The following is a 16,265-nucleotide window of genomic DNA, read 5'->3' on the forward strand; positions in this document are numbered from 1 at the left end:
TGTACACGGGCTTAGTTACGCCAGGGCATGTGAGATCTTCCCAGATCAGGGATCGAACCTGTGGCTCCTACATTTTCAGTCGGATTCTTCACAACTAGGCCACCAGGGAAGCCCTAAAAACTTATTTAAAAATTTTTTTAATTTTTAGTATCTTCAAAATGGCTGATAATTTGGATGAATTTATTGAAGAGCGAAAAGCCAAATTGGCCAGAGACAAAGCAGAATTGGAAAGTGATCCACCATACATGGAAATGAAGGTAAAGTTAATCATTTTCTTCTAACGTGTTTCATTAAATTGTCTCTGAAGATTACCCTCTTTAAATGAAAAACATCTTCTGGGAGTGAGAAGCTTCTGTTTCATATTTTAGTTTAACTGTGCTATTGTTCTAAGTCTGAGACCCTGAACCTGGGTAAGATTTCAGTAATTTTGAATGCAGTTTTTCTTCTGTAGTGTTTTGGACCTCACAGTTTCTCTTCTCTCTTATTAGAGTTTTAATTAATAATTTGTGTGCTTCCTAACATGATTAGGAGACTAGTTCTACTGCAGGGAACTTTCAGAATTTAAACAGAATAGATGTAAGAGCAATTTCTTATATTCTTTGTGAAAAGGTTCATTTTTTTTTAATGAATCAGTATCTTAAACATTTTTGAAATCTACAAAAATGAATTTGTCAGGACAGTTTCTTTTGTATTTAATTTTCAGAATATAAATCTGTTAAAATGTTTCTGAAAGCAGTGCCTGAAAAGGCTTTCTTAAAACTTTTCTAGCTTTGGTATTTATTGAGACTGCTGGGTACTGTGCTGGGCTCAGAGAATACAGCCGTGGTGTAGACAGATGTGGTGCTTTCTCCCATGGGCTCAGTGTGTGTAATAAGAAACAGGATGTACGTTAATCTGTGCCACATGGGTCATCCTAATTAGAGGAATCGGATATGATGACTTGCCCAAGACAGTCTTGGTTTTCTTGTTGTCCCAGTGTCTCATCTGGTTTAGCCCTGGACAAAGGTATCCTGGTGGAAATGATAAATAATATGGACACCATAATTATAAAATAATTTTATTCATATAGCAAACATTTATTGTGTGCTAACTATGGATGAGGCATAAAGTCTTTAGTGGTTACACTGATACTTCGCATCATGAATCTATGAGATAAATACTGTTGTCATTTTCCAAATGAGTAAACTGGGACATAAGTGTCGTTAAGTATGAGACTTAGGTGATAGAATAGTAGAACTAGGCTTTGACCCCTGGCAACCTGAATCCAGTGTTTATTCTTTTTTTTTTTTTTCTGAATCCAGTGTTTATTCTCTTAACTATCTTTCCTTCCATAGTACCTGCTGTGTACAAGGAGCTGTGCCAAGGACTTTACATGTATGATAGCATTTAATCATAAAATCCCAGTGAAGTAGGCAGAATTTTTGTTTGTTTTATAGATTACAAAAATGAGGCTTAAGGGGTTAAATAAATCATCCAGGCACATACAGGATTGTATTTATGTGTCCACATTTTATGCCCTTAACCATTCTCCAGTACTCAGGACTGACAGGTTTAGGAGAGAGTTATTAGATAGCTTTAAATATAGGTTTATTATGATTTCTTCCCACTCCAGTGTTCTTGCCTGGAGAATCTCAGGGACAGCAGAGCCCGGTGGCCTGCCGTCTATGGGGTTGCACAGAGTCGGACACGACTGAAGCGACTTAGCAGCAGCATTATGATTTCTAATACTATAGCAGATAGATAATAATCTTCAAGTCTTAGGTCAAGTGTCACCTACTCAATCAGGCCTTGCAGTTCCTCCATTATCATTTCTGGGCCTCCTTACAACTTGTTCTTTTTTTTTTTTTTTCTGTTTTTCCTCTGTATCACTCACTACATATAATCTAATTGTGTGTTGTGTTTATTGTTTGTTATCACAGTAGTTTATAAGCTCTGTGATGGCAGAGATCCTTTAGTATTTTCTTCACTTACCTGTTTTTGATGCCTAGGACAATATCTGGTGGGAACTCAGTGAATGTTTGTTGATAAGTCAGTGAGCTAAATAATAGAACATTGCAGCACTAATAAATACCTTTGAGTAATTCCTTAAACCTTACACTTAAATTTCGTTTTACTAAAAATACTGAAATTAATTGTACATTTTTGGAATTTTTTTCCCCCCACTGCTTTTGTAAATATTATGTCTCTTTCAGGGAAAAGCATCAGAGAAGCTTTCTGAAAACAGCAAAATATTAATCTCCATGGCTAAGGAAAACATACCACCAAACAGTCAACAGACAAGGGGTTCTTTAGGTATGTCTTTAGGTGTGCTAAACTGAATTTAAGATATTCTTAGCAGGCTGTCGTGAAGGAGCTTTGTCTTGTCAGAAAAAAGACAATTTTTGAATCCTAGTAACTCCTTCCTTTCTGGAATCTTGTATGTGACAGTGTGGTCTACATGTGAAATATAATATATTCCGAGAAACTTGTTCTCATTTTAACTGTTACTGTCTTGGTTATGATATATGGAAATCATAGCAATAAGTATGTATCGAAAGTGAAAATTTTGAATCAAATTTGTGTGAGAAAGTGTAATTGTTGAATAATAATGGTGGACTTGCTTTTATTTAAAAATCAAAGAACTGTGCTTAAAAGATAGAAAATACTACTGATGACTACTTTGAAATTGTAAATAAGTTAATATTTGGCTATATTGAGTCTTTGATTATGGTTTGGTGTGAAAATATTTGGGATACTACCTCATTTTAGCTTTTTGGTAGGTGTATTTGTTTTTTTTTAAAGAAAATATATGAATATTTTAAAATTACCTTGTGAATTACTGATGATAATTGAACCTTTTTCACATTAAAGAAGTCAAATATGGGTTATCTATTTGGTTAAAGCATTATTCTCATGTGGATGACTTTTCATGGCCATGAGTATACTCCTAAGTTGTTAGTTGCTTTGCATTTGTGTTCTGCTAGGAGTACATGGGGATGTTGGCCGAAGACTGCTGAATAGTTTAGTGGGCTCTCTATCTCTACTAGAAAAACAGCTCAAAGTGAATGCCATACTTTTAGTATCATATATACAGAAAACCTTTTCCATTCTGAGTCTGTTACAAATTATTGGCTAATATATAGCTTTTGGAGGAGGAAATAGCAGCCCACTCCAGTATTCTTGCCTGGAAAAATCCCAAGGACAGAGGAGCCTGGCTAGCTCAAGGGGTTGCAGAGAGTCGGACACAAGTGAGCACGCATGCATGCCTGCAGCTTTAGTGAACTAAGTATTATATTTTGGTTAAGTACCTTAATCTCTAAGGCATTCAGTTTCTTTATAATATAAAGAGGTTAGATTATCTTCTAGCCCTAAATTTTTATGAATTGAAAATTTAATTCTTCTGAGAGAGAGTTTTTTGAAAGTTTGATAGTAGGTTCTCTCAAGCACTAGGTGAATCACTGACTTTCTGGACTTATGAGTTGCTTTGGAATGTGGCTGTCATGCCTTTGCAACCTGGCATAAATTATTTAAGCTCTTTGTTTCCTCATCTTAAGAATTATGTCTATCTTAAAAGGTTATTGTGGCAATAGTTGAATACATATGAAAAGATGATTGGTGCATTATTGATAGACAATAAATATTAATTTCCATGACTTTTTACATTTTTAAACTAGGTTTTTATTTTTAAGAACTGTATTAAAACTTATTATTACATTCACAAATCATGTAGAGTTTAAAATCCAACTTAACAGATAATGACTTCTCCTTCTTCCTTAACTGGTATCCCTTATTCATTCACAGGGCTTTATTTATCATTAGTGTGCTCATTACTCCTTAATCTCTATCCTAATTCCAGTTTCTTTGATGAACTCCAGACCCATATGTCTAATGTTTTAATGACATGTGTACTTGGATGTCTTGGACTCAGAATCAACATGTGCAAAATTAACTTGACTCCTCTCAAACTTTAGTGAGCTGGTTTTGTGGTCATCTTTGACACCTTTTTTTCCTTTTGGTATCCCACAGCGAATAATTACATAGTTCAGAGATTCTAACATCTAAACCTCAAATAAGTTGACTTTTCGCTAATTCCACAGAGACCATTTTATGTAGGCGTCCATTGGCTTTCACCTAGATTTTTTTTTTCTAGTGTTCTTTTTGTTGTACAATCTAGCCTTCTCTGTTAAGTCTCTGCACTGCCAGTTGATGTCCTCCCCCAAACCGAATCTGATCATGTTAGTCTCTATTTCAGACCCTTCAATGGCTTCTTGTTTCCATTATGGTGATTTTCCTCTTTTGTCACCTTTACCAGATTGTGTTGGACATTCCTACCTTATGCTCCTGTGACATTGGCTCTCCCCTTGAAGAACAGTTTTGAACTTGTTCAGCTCTCTGTTTTATCCCAGTGGCATCCCAGCTTTTCTGCCCTTGTACGTTCATTGCCTAACACAGTGTCTGGCACTTTGGTGTTTAGAGAAGATAGTTTGAATGAATGAAGGTCCCATGGCAAAAATAAGCAATTTTGTTAGGTGTGTAGAATTTAATTTTCATGCATTATTTTTTTAATTGCCAACTGAAGTATAATTATTTTTGATGCACATTGAATCTTTCTAAAGAATAATAATTTGATTTTGTACCTCTGAGCATTCAGTTACTTATTTCTTGCCTGAATAATTGTGGTCTTAAGATTAGGCCAAATACTTAATTTTTGATGTTAGGAAAAATGTAAAGTAACTTGGCAACAGTTTTCCACAGTGATCTCATTGAGGAATTAGAAAACAAACTGGTCTAAAATTTATACATTGAATTAAGCTCAGTGACACTATACTCTGAATGAGTAATTAAGCATAGTAGCTATCAATGACATATAAACTGGCAATATTTGTTTTAGCCAACGAAGACAGCCTATTAATAGCTCATTGTACAGCTGTCATGGACCACTACATTTTTATGATTATGTAAATTCATTTCTGTTAGACAGTGATATTCATGGATAATGCTTACTCATGTGGCTCCTTCTTCCACCATTTATACCTCTGACCAACGGATTTGAGGAGTGTTAAGACTTCTGCAAGTCTTAACGTACAAGACTTCTCTTACTTCAAATACCAGGTGCAAGTGTGGACTTCATGGGCCATTCTTCCTTCTGACGAACTGTTTCTACCACCTCCTCAAGTTTGATAACTCACTAGATGACTCCCAGAGCTCAGGAAAGTGCTGTACTTATCATTACAGGTTTATTATAGCAAAAGGATACAGATCAGCCAGCCAAAGGAAGAGACACACAGGGCCTGGTCTGGGAGGGTTCAAATATGAAGCTTCCATCAACCTCGGCGATGTGTGTTACCCTCCTGGCACATCAATAGGTGACAGTATAGAGTAGTGCCACCTAGGGTGCTCACCTGAGCTTTGGTGTCTAGAATTTTTACAGGAGTTTCATTGTATAAGCATGAATGATTTTGTCACTGTCCATGTGGCTCATTCTCTCCAGACCTACTTTCCTGAGGTCAGGCTGATGTCACATGGGTCAAAGGTCCAACCCTCCAATTACATGTTTGATCTTTTTGGTGTGAACAGTCCCCATCTGTATTATTTCTTTAGCTTAAACCATCTAGGGACTCACTGTGAGTCACCTTATTAGTATCAACATAGAGGTTTGTTCTGGGGACCTGTCATGAGTAACATAAGATCTCATGACTCAGAAGATTCCAAGAATTTAGAAGTTACCTCCCAGAGACAGAGGCTAGCTAGATTCTTTATTATACACAGCATGTGCATGGCTTAGTTGATATATGCTGATGAAATGGTGTCATTGATAAGGAGTTTGTTAGAATTACTTAGATTTAACGAAATTATGAGAAAATCTGAAAACAATCTGTAAAAGCAAATGCTGTTTTCCATCTCCCTAAACCATTTCTAGGCATAATGCTTGTTACTATTTTATTTAAAAATCCTTTAGCCTTTCTGACTAGCTCATTTTCATGTTTCATAAGCATTGTTGATGAGAAATGCTTCCTTTCATCTTTTAAATTTAGTTCTGTCATACCTCAGTCAAAGATCATCCCCTCATCTTTTCTCTTCTTTAGAGAAGTTGAACACTTCCCCTTAGACTGGTTGAGGATTATTCCTTTCATTTTGATGTTTTATATCCTGGAAGACATTTTTAATAAATGAAATAATACAGTAAATACTTCCAACATTTTTTTCATATGTAAGTGTATTTTGGCTCTACATCCATAGATTTTGTACTGCTTTTAAAGTAGTTCCTGGCTCAGTGATAAGGATGAGAGCATTACTGTATTTAAGGTTTTTACCCCTCTGTATTTTTCATTAAAGAAATAAAGGAAAACGTGCACATGGTAAAAAAAAAAAAAAAAGACACAGAAGTATATAGCCTGAGAACTGATGATCCTCCTAACATTGTCCTCTAGTTATTTAGCAGTTTCTTGTATGTAGTTTCATGACTAGACTGCACACATGTGTATAACCCTCTTTTCTTTTTCTGTATATGGTAGCATAAATCCTGTTGTGCAGTTGAAGATACCACCATTTACAGTATAGGGACATGACCATGACCTCTTGAGATTAAAAAGAACCTTACTGTCTGTTGACAGACCTGGACCAGTTACTGTCTGCTGCTAGGGTTTCCACTGCAGACTGGCTTTTGGCTGCTGTCTGGAATTTAGCTTGTAAATAGTTTCTTACACTGATAAAAAGAATGGCTCATTGTGCCTAAACTTTATATAAACCATAGGGTTTATGTAGAGTACCTGCTTTCTGTCTGTAGAGTCTGGAATTTTGGTACGTACTAGCAGAGGGTACCTAGGTGACCAGCTCCTGTTAGAAACCCTGGGCACTGAGTAGGGAGCTTCCTTGGGAGACGACCCTTCACGTGTGCCATCACAGCTTGTTGTGCAGGAATTAGGCACGTCCTGTGTGATTCCACTGGGGAAAAACTCTTAAAGTTTGAACCTAGTTTACCCTGAACAGTGCCTCATTCCTTTGTTAATTTTGCTTTGTATCCTTTCAGGGTAATAAACCATAATTGTGAGTATAATGGCTTCTGCATTCTGTGAGTCCTGTCAAGTCACCAAACCTGGGGATGGCTTTGAAGACTCCCAACACAGTCCTTTTCATCTTTATTTTTTCTGGTTCCTTTCTATCTCCCTTACCTCTAAAGTTTGAATACTCCAGGATCCATCTTTAATGTTTGTAGGCCCTACGTATTTTTTTATCCATCTGCCATTTCTAGGCAATATCTCTCACTCATATCAAAGTACCATTGATTTGGGCTCCAGAATGCCCAAAATTTATTTTAGTTTTCATTCTCAGAAGTCAAGTAAATCTGCAAGCAAAAAGTTTGCAGATTATTGAAGTAAGAAAAAATTTTATTCTTGTCACTAGAAATTATTTAGTATGATTTTTAAAAATTTTAAATACAGTTGTGCTTGTGGAAATTTGAAAAAGAATTATAAAGAAGGGAAGTTACATTGCTGAAATTTAAAAATATCAGAAAAGAAGCAACAGCAGAGTTTCATATTGCAGCGTCATTCTAGGGTATAAGCTAAAAAAGATTTTGGAAATTAGACAAAAGGAAAGTAAATTGATTTACTAATTTTTAGTAGTACTCTTAATTGTCACTCCTTGTAGCATACGTAGTCTTAGGTTTCTCTTATTCCAAGCTAAATCCCAGACATCCTACCTCTTTGGTGCAGTTTGTACAAGTCAAATGGGTCCTTTGTAATAATGTCTTTTCGCTGAAGTTCTTCTCAAAGTATTTCCATCTCTTGATAAGTAACTTGCTTATGGAAAGGCTTAGTATTATTTCCTATGATTTGTCCTTTGATTATTTTGACATAATACTTTTTGATGGTAATATAATAAGAAGAAGAAACTAAGTATTCCATGGTAATCTGTAAAGTATTTACTATGAGTGCTATTTAGAAAATGAAAACTAATTTTAAAAAGATTACACACTGTAGTTTTAAATATTTAACCCATACCTGCTATGGAAACCAGATACTTTGAATTGCTCTAGCTCTGAAGCATAATGTTAACTTAGAGTCACTGATGTTGTATTTGGTGAAGTGACATCACTTCAACTGACCCTACGGTGACACTGATGCTTTTACTTGCCCCTGGAACAATCAGAAGACAGCTGCCCTGAAAAAGTAAGTCTCACCATATTTCTCAGTTCATTAAGTCAGTTAGGATCCCGTTGTTAATACTTAAAGTGCACAGAATATTTTAATAGTTCTATACAGTTCTTAATTTTATGTCTATGACCTACCTCTAATATTGTAAAATATTGGTACCAGATAAAAATAATTAAAAAGTATTTTCTGTTGACTGAACATTTAGTTAATAAAATTTTAAATAATTCTGAAGGCATTATGTATACTCACTCATCTTTTAAGACAGTTAATACAAATACTATTTGAATCAATAGTAAAAAGCAGATACTCATGATAAACTTGATATGAATAGTAACTATAGATGAAAATGAACCATATTTTTCTTTATTTTCTTTCATATAAACCCACAAAGCAGAATTGAAAATCAGCAGTAAAAGCCACCTTAAATACATGACTTAAAAAGCTGTAAATTACTTGTTCTGCTGAGTAGGGAAGCTGAGCACATTGGAGGGCATCATCCTTGTAGCATTGTTTTCTTTTCCTCCTTGACACAATAGTGCATCCATTGTGACCTTGTGTAACTAGAGACAGGTAACTGGTTACTAGTCATTATGCTTACTCTTTCTATGCAATCATACTCCTAAAAGCAGAAATGAAATACTAAGAATAGTGTTTTTCTTCTTGATCTTTCTCTTACTCAGGCATTCATTCGTATATTCATTTACACATTTATTGTAAAGTTGAATAAAGCATGGACCGTGCGTTTATGGATTTTATAGTTCTAAGTTCATGTCTGAAATTCCTTTCTGAATGTGAAAAGCAAACCATTTTTCTCTTTAGGCTTTAATTCTGTCTCTTTGAGAATAGGTTTGTAAATTTTCTTTGTGAGGAAAGAATGTCTTTCTCAGATGAATTTATATGGAATGCTTTAGATTCTTTTGGAAGAGAATTGGGAGCATGAGTAAGCGGTGTCTTTAAGGAGTCCTCTGTTATACTCTCGTCATGAGGAGTTAAGTAGGCCAGGAGTGTTTATGAAGAGAATTCGGGTTTTTATGGTAGAAAGGGGAATTCAGTATTACATAAAAATCAATAGGCGTTCGTTTATATTTATACTACTTTGGTTTTATTTTTGATCCTGGAACATTTTAGTGATGTAACACAACAGTGATATGACACAGTCATGAAAAGTTTCCATCATTTAGATGCATTATGAGGAATAAGGCAGAAAAAATGGTAATATTCCTGTTGGTGTATTACCTACAGTCAGTTACTTCATCTGTATTTCTGGTAGCTGACTTTGAGGAAAAAATTTATTTTGTTCAGAAATAATATTTTATACTTTAGTATTGCCTAGTAGGACTAAAAGGGCTTCCCTGGTGGCTCAGAGGTTAAAGCGTCTGCCTGCAGTGCAGGAGACCAGGGTTCAATCCCTGAGTCGGGGAGATCCCCTGGAGAAGGAAATGGCAACCCACTCCAGTATTCTTGCCTGGAGAATCCCCATGGAGGGAGGAGCCTGGTAGGCTGCAGTCCATGGGATCGCAAAGAGTCGGACATGACTGAGCGACTTCACTCACTCAATCAGTAGGACTAAAAAAGTGAAAGAGGCTTCAGAAATTGAAACGCTTACGTGATATCGGTGCTTGACATAGTATTTTAGTATTAAAAATATATTTAAAGTATATAGTTTGATTTTAACTGTTTTATTAAGATATAATTTACATACCATAAAGTTTACCCATTTAAATTGTACAATTCAGTGGTCTTCAGTGTATTTACAAGTTGTGCAGCCATCGCTATGGTCATCACCCCAAAATGTAATTCGATTTTTGAACTCTTGCGTAAGGAAGCCCTACTCAAAATGGAGGTTTTTCTTAGAAAACTAAGATTCTTTTATAGAATTTCTATTTGGAATGACAAAACTCTGGAAATGGATAGTGGTAATGATTGTACAACATTTTGAACGTACTTAATACCAGTGAATTGTATGCTTGAAAATGGTTAAAATGTCTGTTTTACCACAATAAAAATTAATATCCATTTATATGAAATCAGAATTTGCAACTTTAAAATTTTTTGGAAATTTCAGCCTAAACCATGCATGGCCTAACAGTTTTTTCAAACATGTTATGTTCAATATCCTGTGATAAACCATAATGGAAAGGAATATGAAAAACTCCCTGGGTTGGGAAGATCCCTTGGAGAAGGGAAAGGCTACCCACTCCAGTATTCTGGCCTAGAGAATTCCATGGACTGTACAGTTCATGGGGTGGTAAAGACTTGGATGTGACTGAACGACTTCACTTTCACTTTCATGTGTATGTGTAACTAAATCACCTTGCTGTACAGCAGAAATTAGCACATTTTAAATCAGCTATCCTTCAATTAAAAAACTGTTACGACACATATTCTTCTGTCAGAATATCACATGATTAATTTTCACAGACTAAAAGACACATATTAAAATTGCTGTAGGTATTTTAAAAGAATTTCAGCAGAATTAAATGAAGAAGTAAAGGTAATTGGCTTTTCTTTGCTTTAATTTTGCTGTCCTTCAACAAGCGAGATGGCAGGGACTTCCCTGGCAGTCCAGTGATTGAGACCTCACCTTCCAATCTAGGGGGTGTGGGAACAGATCCCTGTTTGGGGAGCTGGCATCCTGCAAGCCTTGCAGCCAAAAAACCAGAGATAGAGAAGAAACAGTGTTGTAACAAGTTCAATAAAGACTTTAAAAATGGTCCACATCAAAAAAAAAAAAAAGATGGAAAACATGCAGAGCCATCTATCAAAAGGGGGAAGAACTAAATATAACACCCACACATAGTACTCTGAAGATGCCTTTTATAGATGTATAAAAAACCTCCGGAAGAAGACACAGATATAGCAGTGTTGGTTGTTCTGGGCAGGAGAAGTGGGTGGGAGGGATATTTTCCATTGTTTGAATGTATTACCTATTGAAACATTTCAAATAAAAAATTTATTATCCTGATCCAAGTCTCAGAATCCACATGACTGTGTTCCTTCCTACTGTGCTTTGTTACAGGACATTGCATTGAAATTGAGATTGGGTTGCAATTAGCTACATTGCTTAAGAAGTTGTTTTCTTTCTAGGAATTGATTATGGATTAAGTTTACCACTTGGGGAAGACTATGAACAGAAGAAACATAAGCTGAAAGAAGAATTGCGACAAGATTACAGACGCTATCTTACTCAGGTAATGAGTTCTAGTAACTCGTTTGGTTTTGTGCTTTAGAATTTACCTCCTGAATTTATTTTCATAAGATTTTTTAGTCATGTACATTAATATTTACATTTTTAGGGGTATCTAGCAATGTCCTGTAGCGAAAGTTAAGTGATATATATGACATTGATAGAGAAAAAAATGATTCTGAGAATTGGTGCCATGAAATAACACAGACTCTTGACCTTTTAAGGAGGGCAGGGGTTCTAATTTTAAATGAGATGGTAAATTCTTGTTCATGTTTTTTGTAAAGTAGTCATGGTGTAAAATAGCACAGCTAGTACTCTCTTCCGCTCAACCATGTATTAAAATGACATGTGGAGTTCTAGTTTCTAATTATTTTCCTAAGAACTAAGCTTATAAAATGTCATTCAGCATATTTCCTTAACCATCAGGTTTTGCTTTATGGTTTAATCTATTTACCTACTGGAACTCTTGTTTTAAGTATTTTTTGTTAAATTATATGATAACTAAACTAATTATTATAGTTTTAAAATATAGTTTACTAGGTTATAAATGTATCTAAAACAGTCATGATGTTTCTAGTCATCCAAAGAGATTCTTTAGTTTCTTCCTACTTTGTAATGTTTATTCCACATGTGTGAATCGTCTCTTATTTATTCTGGTTTGACATAGAGAAAGGACTTTGAATACATTTTACCAATGGTTTGTTTCCCTTGACTTTAGGGTGTTACACAAGCAAAAAGAAAGGTAGGGTTGCCTGCAAAATGTTCTTCTTTACTGTTTTGTTTTAGATCTAGTAGCTTGTGATTATTTGCATATATGATATTGTTGTTCGAAAACTAATAAAAATAACTTCATTTGTGATTCAGAGACTTTTTAATGGCACCATTTTGGATCCTTGCTTTTAGCAAAATGACAGTCTATACATCTTACGTTTCCATTAGTAGAATCAAGCATTGTTTTTGATTCCTGCTTTGCATTTGTTTTTGTTGCTTTCTTATGCATCTTTTAGAAATATTCTATAGCTATTGTAAATTCATTTGTTCTCAGCATGCACGTTTTTGTTCTTCAAAATAATTATAATTGTACTAGTCGCATTAAGATTAACTAAACAACAGAATATTTAAGATATTCTAAGATATTTTTGAACTGTTTGTTGTCAGTCTGGATTACTCAATATTTTGGTTCTCAAACCTGTGGATTACATTTGCAAACTTATATTGGAAAATGAAGAAAACATTTTGTAAAACTGTTTTTAAAATGAATCTCACACATCCATTTATCTTTCAGCCAACACTTTTTAAACACTTGTCATGGAGATGAATCTGGTATGAATTTTGTCTTCAAGGAGCTTAGAATCTAGTTGTAGAGATAACATTTATACAATTCAGACAGTGATAACTCTTTTAACAAGGCAGGTACTGTAATGATCAGGAAAGGCCTCCAGATTTTTGACTGATCTCCTTGCTCTGATTCTCCGTCCATTCTCCATGCTACTTTCCAGATGATCCTGTCCCTTACCAGTTGAAATCCTTCTGTGTGTGTCTCCTCTCTGCCTTCAGGATAAAAATTCAAGTTCCTTAGCATGACATGAGTAGTCTCATCACGATCTCGCCTGCCTCCCTGGCCTTGGGCCTCATTGTCCTCTCACCTTCCTTACCGCTCGTTGGGTGAGGTTTTCCTTTAGTATCTGCTACAGTCCGTGGGGCCGCAAGAGTTGGACAAAACTTGTGACTAAACCACCACCACTTTCACTTGTGGCTTTTGCAGTATTTTATAGACACAACGTTTTTAAAAAAGAGTGGCAATGGAAGGTATAACAAGAAATTGCCTTTATGAAAGAGAAGAATCGAGGAGCACAAATCTTTAAATGTAAAGGGCTGTGAAGGAAGTTTTGGTCTTAGATTATTAAGAATATAGTTGTGGTAGAGGAACAGTAGTTCCTTAATATGACAAAGACAATTTTTGGTTGACATCTGAGAAGGCGGGAGTGGAGAGGAAAGCAAGGGAAAGAGAAAATTATGTAGGATATGGGGAGGCGGCTGCCATGGCTTCCTTGACCCCTGGAATATGTACAGTTTCCAAGTCCCATTCTCTCTGGATTTCTTGTGGCTTCCAGACTTTGGCAAGAGTATTAACTTAAAAAAAATGATCAAATCTTAAAGTTCTGCCAAGAAGAGACACTTAAACAGTTAACTACCATCTTCTTTCTAGTCTTTAGAATAAAAAACACTTGGCCATCTAAACACAAAAAGAACATATTTTCAGAAGAAGTTTTTAAACTGAGTCAGTAAATTATTTTCAGCCTAGACCTCTCTCCTGAACCTTAAACTCTTTGACGTTTTCACTTAGAAATCTAGTGGGTATCTTGTGTTGAGCACGTCTAAAAAAGGAACTCCAGATTTCCAATCTTTTGACTCCCATCCCCTAGAAGCCTGTAGGCTACCTGACAACTGTTCTTTTCATTTTATTTATTTATTTTTTGGCCATAGCACTTACCACCTTCTAACGTACTGTAGAATTACTCTTCGTTGTGTTTATTATTTCTTGTCAGTTCTCCCTGCTGGAATGTGAGCTTTGGGAAGGCAAATATCTTTGTTTTCTTCACTGATAAGTCCCAGATGTATCGAACAGTGTAGATATATTGGCCCTCAATATTTACTAAATGAATGAGTGAATGATTAAAGTTCACTGTGTCAGCCTTATTATTAATTTTTTTCATTTTATTGAAAAGTACAAACATCATCCTGGGCCCATGTTTGGAGTGGGGCATGGCTTAATGAAGGAATAAGGATGCAGTATCTGTCTATGCTCAAAATTGGAACTCTTTTTTTTTTTTGATACATGTATAACTACAAAATGACTAGGTTTACATTGTACTTTGGTATACAGGGATCAAACTGACTCAGGTATCTAGTCATGTGTCAAATAACAAATAAGCTTAGAATTTATATAACCACCTTTCAAATTAGCTTTTGTAGCACAGCTTATTTCTAAATTCAGATTAGTCTGTTTTATCAATTATTTTGTTCCCATGATGTTTTGAGTGTAACTCTGTTGTGGTACATTATATTATAGTTATTTGTTTCCATGTTTGTTTCTTCATTTGAATTATAAATCTCTTAAATAGAGGGAACATATGCTTATCTTTTTCTCCCTACCACCTGTAAAAGTAACAGAAAAGTATTAGATTGTTTGTTTTATGAATACAGAAAAGTCATAGAATTAGGTTAATAAGTATTGATTGATTTAATCCTCATTACCTAATAATATAGATGCTATTATTATTGTTTTACAAAGAAACAGAAGCAGATAAATTAAGTAACTTCTCCAGATTATATGACTACTCAGCACCAGTACCAGAAAGTTGGGGATTGTATTTATTTTTATAAATCCCTTGTGTTTGTTTTATGGTGTTCAAAGAGATTTTACATTTTTTAAATCCTTCTTGATCTTGTAGCAGCTTTGCTAAGGCAGAACAGATTCCAGTTTCGTTTTACAGGAGGAAGTCTGGATGAGAGAGCTTAGGCGACTTGCTCAGTGTAGCTCAGCTGGGAATTGCTGTAGCTGGTCCAAGAGCCCAGGCCTCTGGAGTCCTAGTCTGATGCGCTGTCTGTCACACTGCATTACATAAATGCTTAATGGACAGGGATGGAGAGGCTCAGAAAGAAACAACGTTCCTAGTTTATGTCTTCTGGCATTTAAATAGATGTCCATTAATTGCAGAGAAATTAGAAAATTCTCTTTTTTTCTAATTTTGGTATAGTCTTCACACATTTGTAGTTTCTGCCTTCATCTCCATTTCATTCTGTTGCTCTGTATAATGTAATAATTTAGACTATATTAATAGAATGTAAAGCACATTTATGAAACATTTTATAAAGGCAATTAGGTAATGTATTTTTTTTAATGTGTGTGTCTGTATACAGAAAAATTTTCTATCCACGAGTGAAACAGATCCATCTACTCTGGGAGTTTCTCTTCCTATTGGTGAGAGGTTATCTGCTAAGGTAGGTGGATAGGAATAGTTGTTATGGATAGCAGTTTCTTGAGGCATCAAAATCATGAAAGAGCATACTCTTGACTTAAATGCAAACAAGTTTACGTCATTTTCCATACTTGATTTTTTTCAAAATCTGTTGAGTCTCTAGTGCTGTTCAAAAAATGTTTTGGAATGTCACATTTGTAACCATGTAATATGCTATATTCCTTTAATACATTGATTAATTGAATATTCAGAATTCATTTTTTAAAGCATTGGTTTCTAAGCTATAAAGTTCATGGTATATGAAAAAATTATCAGTGAGATGAGTGGATGAGAGCTTTTATATAGGTGACTTTTGGGCTATTTGAATATGTGTTCCTATCACAAATAAATGTATATTATCTTAACAGGGGGTAGTGATTAAGCACTGTATTCCTCTTGTAGATATTCAAATTCCCAAGCTAGATCAGAATTATGATATAGTATATGAGGCAAAAGGACAGTAAGTTTCAAAAGACAGCCTCACTTCTTGCAAAACTTTTTTAGATTGTGCTGTTTCAATGATGCTAAAGGTATTGGGTCTTAAGAACATTTCCTAATACAACATATTTATGTTTCAATAGAACATTGATGTTATAACATTTTATTACTATGATAATTTTACGTTTGTATGTTTTAAGTAGAACAAAGATCTTTCCTTAAACTTGGGAAGGAAATTGATAGAAGCAGGTCTTTCAAGGGTGGGGTGTGAGAAATTGGAGGCAAGAGATATCCTTGAGAAGAAAAGTAGGAAGGTAGCCCGGTCAAGTCTTGGAAACATGCTAATGACAGACCTACTGGCAAACACATTCGTGTACTTCCTGGTGGAAGAGATTTATTTATCAATAGGAAGGTATCATCTAAGTCAAGTAACTATTGGAGTATAAAATGCAGGTGTTTCAAAATCAAAGCCTTGCCCTCATG

The 16,265-nt window shown here is 35.1% G+C and overlaps 1 protein-coding gene across 9 annotated transcripts in view; it reads left to right on the plus strand.

Annotated features, from left to right (window-relative positions):
• Window positions 1-16,265, plus strand: part of CSPP1 (centrosome and spindle pole associated protein 1) — a 109,445-nt gene that overhangs the window by 13,220 nt on the left and 79,960 nt on the right. For 7 of the 9 annotated variants that reach the window (XM_043483475.1, XM_043483470.1, XM_043483471.1 and 4 more), the window contains exons 2-6: window positions 149-257; window positions 2,193-2,292; window positions 11,223-11,326; window positions 12,041-12,064; window positions 15,247-15,327. In XM_043483475.1, coding sequence (XP_043339410.1) covers window positions 159-257; window positions 2,193-2,292; window positions 11,223-11,326; window positions 12,041-12,064; window positions 15,247-15,327 — 408 coding nt within the window. In that variant the 5' untranslated portion in view covers window positions 149-158. The remainder of the gene's footprint in view (window positions 1-148; window positions 258-2,192; window positions 2,293-11,222; window positions 11,327-12,040; window positions 12,065-15,246; window positions 15,328-16,265) is intronic. The other 2 variants (XM_043483478.1, XM_043483472.1) reach the window with 1 other exon arrangement.

This window comes from Cervus canadensis, chromosome 12, assembly GCF_019320065.1.
Source record: "Cervus canadensis isolate Bull #8, Minnesota chromosome 12, ASM1932006v1, whole genome shotgun sequence".
NCBI classification, from domain to species: Eukaryota; Metazoa; Chordata; class Mammalia; order Artiodactyla; family Cervidae; genus Cervus; species Cervus canadensis.